This window comes from Malus sylvestris, chromosome 3, assembly GCF_916048215.2.
Source record: "Malus sylvestris chromosome 3, drMalSylv7.2, whole genome shotgun sequence".
Taxonomy (NCBI): Eukaryota; Viridiplantae; Streptophyta; class Magnoliopsida; order Rosales; family Rosaceae; genus Malus; species Malus sylvestris.
The window spans coordinates 13,691,892-13,702,707 of record NC_062262.1 but is presented as its reverse complement, the minus strand read 5'-3'; the positions used below and the strand labels follow the sequence as shown (position 1 = coordinate 13,702,707).

At 33.8% G+C, this 10,816-nt stretch overlaps 1 protein-coding gene across 4 annotated transcripts; it reads right to left on the bottom strand.

Annotated features, from left to right (window-relative positions):
• Positions 1-6,481: 6,481 nt before the first annotated feature.
• On the bottom strand, positions 6,482-10,532 carry LOC126614294 (uncharacterized). 4 transcript variants are annotated; one of them, XM_050281879.1, is made up of 10 exons: positions 10,241-10,532; positions 9,548-9,656; positions 9,295-9,456; positions 8,831-8,866; positions 8,335-8,590; positions 7,847-8,085; positions 7,504-7,719; positions 7,292-7,390; positions 7,127-7,207; positions 6,482-7,031 (listed from the first exon to the last, which is right to left on the bottom strand). In XM_050281879.1, the coding sequence occupies exons 5-10, from the start codon at positions 8,588-8,590 to the stop codon at positions 6,585-6,587; spliced, it is 1,338 nt and encodes a 445-aa protein (XP_050137836.1). In that variant the 5' UTR covers positions 8,831-8,866; positions 9,295-9,456; positions 9,548-9,656; positions 10,241-10,532; the 3' UTR covers positions 6,482-6,584. The 4 variants fall into 4 exon arrangements, with proteins under 4 accessions (XP_050137836.1, XP_050137834.1, XP_050137835.1 ...); XM_050281877.1 differs by having other exon boundaries at positions 7,127-7,204; positions 8,314-8,590; positions 10,241-10,531; XM_050281878.1 differs by having other exon boundaries at positions 7,127-7,195; positions 8,314-8,590; positions 10,241-10,531.
• Between the last annotated feature and the right edge of the window lie 284 nt (positions 10,533-10,816).

Below are 10,816 nucleotides of genomic sequence, written 5' to 3'. Positions count from 1 at the left end.
GCATCCAATTTTTCAATTCTAAAAACAATTGGTAATATGAGAAATAAATTCAAGGGATTTAAACTCTAAGCAGTCTTCACTTATCAAATATGACATCATTTAAGCCTAACACACACACAAAAAAAAAAAGGCAATATGAAAAGATTAGGTTTTTCTAATACATAAATATAGCCTTTGTTGAACAGAATACATAGATTGTTTATAGAATAATATTAATGATATAAACCCATAACACTAGTTTCTTAAATTGTAACTACAAATATTTGTCATTTAGTACTACAGTTTAGTGGTTTTAGGTTCGATTCTCACTAAAGGAGATTTTGAACTGTACATTATTGCTAGCCCATCACCTTCCTTTAATATAGATAATATCGTTTGTTCAAAAAAAAAAAAATCTACTAATATCTTATCTTCGGAATTATGATTTAGACAAAAAAATATATCAAAATCTTAAGTAATATTTCAATCTTAATGAAATAAATGTGTTACAGTATTAATTATATGTTCGAGTACCAAATACTTTGGAGCGTCTTAGTTATTACTTGTTATACTTGTAACGACTGAATGTTTTCATGAAATTACTTGTCCCATGCTCTTAATTAGCCAAAGTATTATTTATAGAGCATTTACGATTTACTTAATTACTTTCAATAGAAACAAGTTCGCATCCAACATATTAGAGCTTTCAACATTACAAGCAAATCTTTCCATATATGACATGCTTCAAACTTGCAGTCATCATATTGCATGCACTATAACATACACGTCTCATATAATTAAATAAGATAACTTAATTAAAAGTATATTTTTTTATTTGAAGTTTTAGGATGATTCTCCATCCTTCGACGCGTGGTTGTATAAAACTAAATAAAATTAGCATATGGGCACACACAAAGTGTGTGAGAAAATTTTTTATTTTTGTTTTTGAAATAGAAGGAGAGAGGAAGAGAGTGATAGTCTGATAGAGAATGTGGGAGTGGTAAGTTTTTTTTTTAATTTTTTTAATTAGAGATATGTTAGGATTACATGTAGGTGAGGCTTTGAAAAAAAAACAGCAAAATTTAGTTGTGTGAAATTACATTTCTGCTCCATATTTCTTATTCATGTTCTGTTTTAATTAGAGGGTTAAACTGGTAATTTCATAGGGTTTTTGATTGACAATGAGTGTTTTATTAATTAGTAGAGATAAAGGGAGGCTTTGGATGCAGTCCCTAGCAGTTCATATTTTATGACTGAAACCTAATTGGTTTTCATTTTTTTTATCAAAGTATCTAACATTAATACAATAATGTATTTCTAAGTAGATTATTATATTTTTTAAATTAAAAAATGATATTTTTAGTTGTTTATATTAATGAGATTTTAAATAAAACTTATAATTTGTGGAATTAAAAATATTAAATGATAAATTATGCTCTCCAATATATTGTATGTATGTATAAACTTGGGTACATTCATCAAAATTAACCAAAAAAATATTGTAACAAAACATGAGTACATTTTTCAAAAAAAAAAAAAAAAATATTAAGCTTGATAACATTATTAAATTTCTTCAATTAAACTTGACATGGATATATTCTCAAATCAACGAAATAGAATGTACCTATGTTAGTTAAAAAAAATAGATTAAAAAATAGAATGAATTTTATATATAAAAAAAGGTACATTTTATAGTAAAAATGATATATTTTACATATAACAAATTGATATATTTTTGAATGAGTAAATTTAAGATTTAAAAAAATTACAAAAATTATAAGAATGGGTACAATTAAGATTTAAAAATTAAAAGTCTTTTTATAAAAAAAAATTAATGGGTGCAAACTTATTCATATTTATTTTTCTATTATAGAAATATTTTGAATTGAAAATTAATTAGGAGTTTAATAAGGGTGAGAGTATTAAAATTCTAAACCAACTACTAATTTTTATTTTGAAAATTATGTAACTTACATATAAATTCATTAACACATTAATACTAGGAACTTTGATCAAAATCTGAAAATTACTAAGATTTCAGTCAATGAACATTAGTAATTATGAACCGGACACTAATTTTTTCTAAAATAAAGAAAGAAAAGCATGTCCAAGCACGGCACCGTGAGTCAATGACCAATTATCTATACCAATATCCTGCCAAACAAAGCCAAATACATAACAAGAAGAAAATTAAGCCAATTCCACAAGAAGTAAAATGGTTGAATTTGTCCAATGACACAAAAACTGGTCGGCATTCATGCATGCGTGGTCATGCATAAGTGTGACGTCGAGAGAGAGGAGATGAATTTGCATGCCACGGATACACCATTACGGTAAAATTTTATGTTCATATAATAAAAATATGTATAAGTTTTTATTCATATATCTTTGTATTACTGACATAGGATACCACATAAATGTGTACTGGTACCATGTAAATTATTCTCGAGACATAGAGATAAAGAATTATTGTGGCAGCCGGCAATAATAGAGCCAAAGCTGATCCATATGGACATGTTGATCCACTTTGGAAGTGAATAATGAGCGAGTCCAAGTGTATGGACTTATATATCAGACTCTTGCATTGCAATTTGCATGCATGTATATATCTCAAGACTGCGACTTCGACGTGGCCCCTTTCGCTCACATGTTTTGCTTGCTTAGCATACCTTATATATGGCTAGCTGTCTAGATAGACCAACCTGCACCAGTGATGCCTCCCTTCTATTTCTTGTCTTCTTTTCTTTCATCAATCACTTTGGTGGATATCGCCTACCCTAGATAAACAATCATGTGGTTATTAAAAGAAAAATATATATGGTTATTAGGGGAAAGGAATCCCCATTTTTTTTAACTTACAGGACCCATACCACATCAAACTTCAACGATTCGAACCGTCTATTTTTCAAGTTGCATAATCCTTGCAAAATATTAGCCAAATTGGAAATATTTGAGGCATCTAATTGAGTTTAAAGAAATTTATGAACACTGTGTGTTAGAGATATGTCAACAATCTGTGATAAACTTATATATGCTAATAATAAATGCGAATAAATATATTTCAGAGAATAAACAAGATGAAATATTATTTAAGCAGAATCGAAATACTAGACTTTTGGCGAATTTGTTTGTGGTACTCTCAATATGCTTGGTATATAAGAATTGATGATTTTCAGTGAGAGGAATGATATGCAGATGTATGTATTTATAGTGAGCATATGTTTGTTCGCAACAAACATGTTTTTGGGAGACGACTGTTCAACGCAAAGGGTGTGTTGCTCCATTTGTTTCTCAAATATGTTCATACACTCTCAGACTTCATTTGAAAGGATGAGTCTTTTCATAAAAAATAATTTCATTAAATTCAAAATTAATTAAAAATAATTAATTAAAGAATTTAATTTTCAGAGCCCCAAGGCACATTAAGTATCAATTAATTAGTACACTTTAAAACCCAACCCCAAGGGTGAGCCCAATTTCATTCTCCATGAACCATCACTCCAATCACTATCTATAAGGGATAAAGCCTTATAGAGTGAGGAAACATTTTGGGAATGACCAATGTGGGACAATGAAATTTATACTCAAAATTTCCAACACTGTGTTCTAAGAAACATCAAATTTCATCGTGACAATTAAATTGACAAATGGTTTCGGATTAAATTGAATTTTTGGATAGATGATTTATGAAATGAAACTTACATAATAGATAGTTTGAATTGTTAAAGTTCGATGTAGAATGAGTCCCACAACTTATTCCCATTTTTTGAAAGAAAATGAAGATCTCTTTCCTTGAAGGCTATATATATTATTTGAATTTATCATGATTCAAGACCAATTAATCAAATAGAAACGGATGGAATAAGAAAATCATTTCGTTGTAGTGTATGGAATCAAGCACCAACGTATCAAGAGGCAAGTTTTATTAATGGGCCCTTCTTAAGTAATTTTTTTTAATAGTTCGGATTATTCAATAGTACGGAAAATGAACAATCAAAATATGTAATCCAGAATATTGAAGATTTACCCCTTCTAAAGATGGTATTTGAAGAATTTTTTTTAAGACAATATATTCAAGCCAAATTCAACAAACAATCAAAATTTGAGCTTAATATGTTCATATGAAAATATATAAGAGGATGAAATTTTTTGGAGATCATCAATGGATGGGATCTAACCAAAACAATACATATTTATCAATATGAAAGTTTGTTACCAATATATAAATCACGTGAGTCTTCATAGCATAGAGTAACAAAAATTATATTAGAAAAAAATGGAAAATATATTTTGGTCAGCTCGATAAGATGGCATGATCTTATCCCTTTGAAGAAGTAAGTTCATAAGAAAAGCCAAAAAGAAAAGGTCTCTAGAAATTGATCGATCCCCCAAATGATATCAACTCTATCAAAGGAAGAAAATGAAAGGAGTATATATATATGAAGAACCTACTTATTTGTAGAAAGAAAGAGCAATAGTCAAATGTATATTGCGTTGCGTGCATGTAATCACTTTCCATAAAATATGGATCAAATGAATTTAAAAAGAATGCGACGGATGATAGAAGCACATAAAGTCACATAAAAGAATGATTTACATTAACTAGCTGGTGAACCTCATCATCATACTTGAGTTTTGCAACGTATTCTTGAGTTTTTTTTTTTTTTTTATTTAAATGATAATGGTGTTTCAATTTGATTGATCATCACAAATAAATATAAGGGTGCTTATTAGGTATGTTGCTTTAGTGATCAACAAATTCATCTTAAGTAAATTTACACAAAAAAGTAATTAATTAAAACTACTACACGGTCACTACAAGGACAGGTCCACTAATACAAATTCATCACAAGAACGATAGAAGCAACAAACCTCATCACAAGAACGATAGATGCAACAAACCTATACTAGTGCACACACTGATCTTCACTGATGAGTGAGGCCACACAAAGTCGTCGCTGGAGAGTGAGACCATATAAAGTCATTACTGAAAGGCGAAACCACATAAAGTCACCACTAAAAGTTGAGACCACATCAAGCCGCCATTCAAAGGTGAGACCACATCACCCGCAAATGTGGTACAAACAAACCATAAAGGGGTTAATTGACTGATGTAAAATAGTTTAAGGTGTTAATTTACCAAAAAAGTAGTTCAGGGCACTTTTAATTGAATCAATAGTTCACGGATGTCAAACGACAGTTTACTCTTGTAAAAACCATGTAAATAAATCATATTCCAACATAATGGTATTAACTACTTTCCACTTATAAATAGAGAAACCTATATTCTACTTCTATGAATGACCAGTTGAATATCTAACTATAGTTAGCTCATTATTTGATCCGGTCTAAACCCCCTACCCTAATACCATTGTATAAAAAGATTTTTATATTTGTAGAGATGGTTTATTAAAATTGCATAGTCGGAGGGTTACGAGGAATTGTCGTTTTTAAAAAACTGAGGCATCGTTCAGTGGCTTGGATCACATTGAACTTTATATTTCAAATGGGATAAGGCAAGGATTGGAGTGGAAATGATGAGATTCATGTCTAGTGTTTGGTCATTTCACATGCAAGATTCCATAAGCACACGAACATGTGTATATATGATTGAGTTTTCCAATCTTTGGAAAGATGAACTACCATGACGAAACCAACAACTGATTTCTTTTTCAAAAAAAAAAAAAAAAAAAAAAGACTTATTAATCATTCTTTTATGTGATACTCGTTCTCCTATTAGTCAAACCATGCAATTTCCCCCTCACCCAGGGGTCCATTTTACTTCTTTTTTCTTTTTTACTTTGTTAGTGACATGTGTTAGCAATTTTTTAAAAATGTACAGCAATTCTAAACTGTCCTAAGTGGCAATGTCAAAATTATCACAAATCTTTTAATCATTCATTTTTCAGTTAACTCCAAAGAAATATAGTCCGTTTTTTAACCATTAGTATATGCCTAACTTAACATCCAATTACCATACTACACTACTATCACTAGTAAAAAAAACACTTTGCGCGACGTACGTATATTCGTCGCGCAAAGTAAATATCGTTGCGCAAAGGTTTGCGCGACGTACACTTCGTCGCGCACTAATAGTCGCGCCAAGGCCGTGACGCTAGGGTTTGCGCGACGAAAAATAACTTGCGTCGCGCAAAGTGACTTTGCGCGACGCACAACCTACGTCGCGCAAAGTACTTTGCGCGACGCACACCCTACGTCGTGCAAAGTACTTTGCGCGACGCACTGTCTGCGTTGTGCAAAGCGACTTCGCGCGACGCACGTTGTACGTCGTGCAAAGTATGATTGCGCGACGCACATTGTACGTCGTGCAAGTACCTTTGCGCAACGCGTGTCCTACGTTGTGCAAAGATACTTTGCACGACGCACATCCTACGCGTACGTCGCGCAAACCCTTTTTTTTAATTTTTTTAAATTAGTGAAAAATAATTTTTTTTTAATTTTTTTTGATAAATATTGTAATTAAATTATAAAGAATAATTAATTAACCAAGCAAAAGTATTTAATTATAAAATATCTGAAAATGTACATACAAGATGTCCGAACAAAAAAAAAAACTACAAGTGACCTAGGTTTAATATATCAAGCTACTCGGTATCGGCAAGGCAAGGTGGCTCTGAGGTCGAAGGTGGAGCATGATGAGGTACTGGTAGCGAGATTTGGAGGCCGGACGTCTGTATGGCTTGTACAAGTTCTTGCACCCTCCCGACACAGGTATTCAGCTCCTCGGCCTGGGCCCTCAGCTGAACTTTCATATGCGCGCCCTCAGTCCTCAGCTGCATCACTTCCGCCTTCAATGCATCGACCTCTGCTGTGTTCGATCTAGAAGAAGAAGCACCTGTCTCACGAATCCGCGCTTTCCCCATACCCCGAACAACCTTGCCACGACGATGACCATAGTTCTGATTCAGGACATCAGTCATGATCTGAAAACCTGCATCCTCAGGTACTATGACGTCCTCAATCGGGGTCTCCGGGGGAAGCTGCGATGCTGCTTCATGGAGAACAGCAGTGCTCTTTTCCTCCATAGTAACCTGTAATAATAAAGAAAAAACATATAATGTTTAATACCAAAATATAAATAATATTTGAACGATTCATACATATAAGAATAATAACATATACTTACATGAAGCTGCTTAGTGGTCTCATTACCAGGTCGAACGTAAACGTCCTTGAACATGTCGATCTCTGGGAACTTAGAACCCTCCTAAAGAAAAAAACATTAAGGAAATTTTATTAATCAATAATAAAAATTAAATTGTATAAAATTTCAAAGTTAATATACTTTTACCTCACGTCGTGCCTCAAGCCTATACGAAAAGGGCTGCGAACCAGAATGGTGGAGAAGTGTCTTTGACTCCCGAGCTTTCTGGCCAGCAATAGATTTCTTCTGTTAAACACACAATATACATGTTAGTGCGACTATTTGAAATAAATTAATAAAAAATGCTTAAAAAATAACATTTACAATAATAAATTATTATTAAAATATTATATACATACCACAAATTTTGGGTCCGTAAAATGTTTGCAGAGCCACTCCCAATCCTCTGGTCGGTCCTTCAACTCATCTGGAACATGTAGGCGAGCAATCTCCGGATCATCCCATCGCTTAAAATGCTTGTGAAAATTGTTCTTCCATTGTTTGTACCGGGTTGCTAAGGTCTCCTCTAAGTAGACCATGACCTCAGGGGATACATCCTCAAGATCATAAACGCACTACGAATATGAAAAAGAATAAAATAATAGTAACAAATGTAATAATATTAAGATAATATATTTTGGTTTTTAATATTTGTAAACGAAATTAAAAAAATGATAAAAGGCTAAAAATTAATATACTAACCGACAACTTGTGTCGCACCAATATCTTCGTCTCCTCAGGAATTTTTGCCCAAGACTCTCGCTGAAAAGGACAATTATCTCGAATAACAACACCACAGCTACTAGCAACGCCGCTATGCTGCTGTTTGGTAGCCGCTCCACAATGTTGTGGGTCATACACAATCTTGATCTTGGAGTTGTTTTGACGTACGCCCTGTAACTCCTTCAGCATTCGACTAGGCCCCCTGGTGTTTTTTTTAGCTGGCCAAAAATACTTAAATGGTGAAAACCCTAAGCTTAAATTTGTACAAAAAATTCGACACAACCTCCCCTAGTAGTATAACATTTCCCAAAACATTAAAACAGTAAAATAATAGTAATTCACAACCCGCAACACATTTTCACAATCCAGCAAATTTTCATCATCATAAAAATAATAGTTTTAAAATGAAAAAAAAATACAACGTAGTGAGAATTAGAAAAAACTACCCGGTGGCTGGGAGGCCTCACCCTCAACTCTGGATGCCGAGGAAGTCTGATCAGAAGGCTCTGGGTCACGGCAGCGTCGGTGAGGCCGCCGTGCACTGAGCGACTCAACGGACACTGATGACGTCGATGAGACGGGCACTTGGGACGCCGTAGAAGTAGCCTCAACATTGGGTGTAGGCTCCCCAATTAATGGAGCACTCACGGCTGGAGCAGTAGATGCTGATAATGTGGGAGGCGCATTGATCACACTCCGACGACGAGTAATCAACTTCGACATCTATAAGTAGGAATGAAATGAATCTTCTTGTTCCGCATTATAATTGGAGAGTGTTAAGTAGGAAAGGTAAACCCTTTCAATGCAATACTTGAAAAAGAAATAACATGAAAATAAAAAAGAATAATAAAATAAAACTGAAAGAGAGAACAACATTTAGAATTTAGTGCCTGGGGAAAGTAAACAACTATAGTTCTTCAACATCTATGGTTAGATGGAATGCTTTGATTGCACACATTTTACCTGTAGTAGGCCGGCTAGATATATGAAAGACTTATCCTGTAAATAAAATATGATGTTTTAGTAAACCACGCCTAGCGATATTTCGTATCATTGTTCAAATTGAAAGCACAAAGACGGAGTCAAAACATTAAACAAACTACAGCGAACGAAAAGGAAGTTCAACCATACACCAAGGGAAAAAAGGAACTCTTTGCTTATATATATTACCGGTCTTTATCTTAAATTACTTGCAGTGGGAGTCACAATAAACATACATATTATTTATATTTGGTCTTCAAATAAGCATACAAAACCACCTCTATCCGCATGCAAACTTAAAGCCTCGGATTTTCCTAAATTGTTTCACCAACTTTTGCAACACTCGTACTACTCAAGATCATAGGACATATTGTCTGTTTTCAACTACTGTATCCTCTCTCGGTCATATTGTCTGCTTAAGGAAATTTTCTAAGCAATTCACTTACTTCGGCTGACACTGCTACTGCATCAAACCAATGTTCACAATGTAGAGCGTGTAAAAGAGGCCTTAATCGGGTATCAAAATTTGATACAACACCTACTTTAACACCTGCTTTCCTCAGAGCTTCAAACACCTTCTCAGCATCAGGATCACAGAGATGCCAAGCCTATGAGAAAACAAAGAAAAATATTATAACCCACTTCATACCTCTATATTGCTATACCTATACAGAAAATGGTACTTAAAAATCACCCAACCTTGTCAGTCGTATAGTAGTTATAAAGTTCTTCAAAGTACTGAGAATCAGAACAACCAGTGGAAGAACTGACTATATATTGCCAGAAGGGTCTCCCATCATTTACATATCTACAATGAAAAGAGAGAAAATGCTCACTTTAAATATAAAAGAGAAAATCAGAGAATTCACTCCAAACATGGCAGAATAACTGCTGAACTTCTGCATTAATTAATTGAGATTAAGGGGGACACTGAAAAGAAACAGAAAGAAAGGATTCACGTCTACTTGACCAATCCCATTGAAAACACAATGGCTAGACGGGGGAAAATTCTACGCTAGACCTGAGGGGACTGTCAATATATTTCCAACATACAAGGAACCACAAGACCATTAGATTGTTAGATCTTTCCCGGACAATACTCGGTTATGAGAAATAAAGTGAAGTTGATTGGATGAAGCATCAAATCTCTGCCAATAAACTTTAGAACACAGAGGTTATGAATTAGCTTCCCAGCCAACTTCCAAAATGCCAAATAATAGGTATTAAAGTCAAAAATTGATGTAAATTTCGATAAAAGGCCAGTGAATAAAACAAGTAAAAACATAAAACTTACACTTCAAACGACAGCAAATGGATTATCGAAAACCATATGTACCCCAGTATACAAGGGAAAATAGAAACATTGAAAACAGGATGGGAAGAAACCCTTACCTTGATTTTGGGACTTGATTCGCGTCGGCTTCGAGATTCCCGTGGCGGCTTGGGTTCAAGGTCTGGGTTCGACAAACCAAGAGGAAAGACAGGATTTGGGGTCAACGGGGAAAGAAATAGGGAAAGAAAGAGAGGGGGATTTGGGGTGTAAGGGGAAAAAAAAAGGGAGGGTTCAAGATTTGGGAGGGAGGGTTCAAGATCTGGGTCTACGGGGAAAATTAAAAAAAGAGCTTGAAGGTTCAGCTTTTTTTAATAACTCCAATACTGGGAAGGACAAGTTCTTGGGAGGGATGGTTCAATTATTTTGTCAAAAGTTGGAAAATTGAAAAAAAAGCGCCCATATTTCACTGTTGGACCGCCAAATTTATCACAACTAGCGCGACGTAGTTATACAATTTGACGTCGCGCAAAGTGATTTTGCGCGACGTACACATAAAGGGGTCGCGCAAAGTATTTTTTCAAAAAACAAAATTATTATAAAAATTACTGAAAATGTGATTTTCCTTCTTTCAAAACTATTTTTTTTTAAATAAACCCCACAAAAATATATTTTGCTAACAAAAACCCACAATAATT

Coding starts and splice junctions, on each gene's coding strand:
- LOC126614294 (XM_050281876.1), bottom strand. CDS start 8,590: ATGTCGAAGTTGATTACTCGTCGTCGGAGTGTGATCAATGCGCCTCCC. Junction 8,086..8,313: donor TGAGGCCTCCCAGCCACCGG/GTAGTTTTTTCT, acceptor ATTTTTGGCCAG/CTAAAAAAAACACCAGGGGG. Junction 7,391..7,503: donor TTACGGACCCAAAATTTGTG/GTATGTATATAA, acceptor TGTGTTTAACAG/AAGAAATCTATTGCTGGCCA.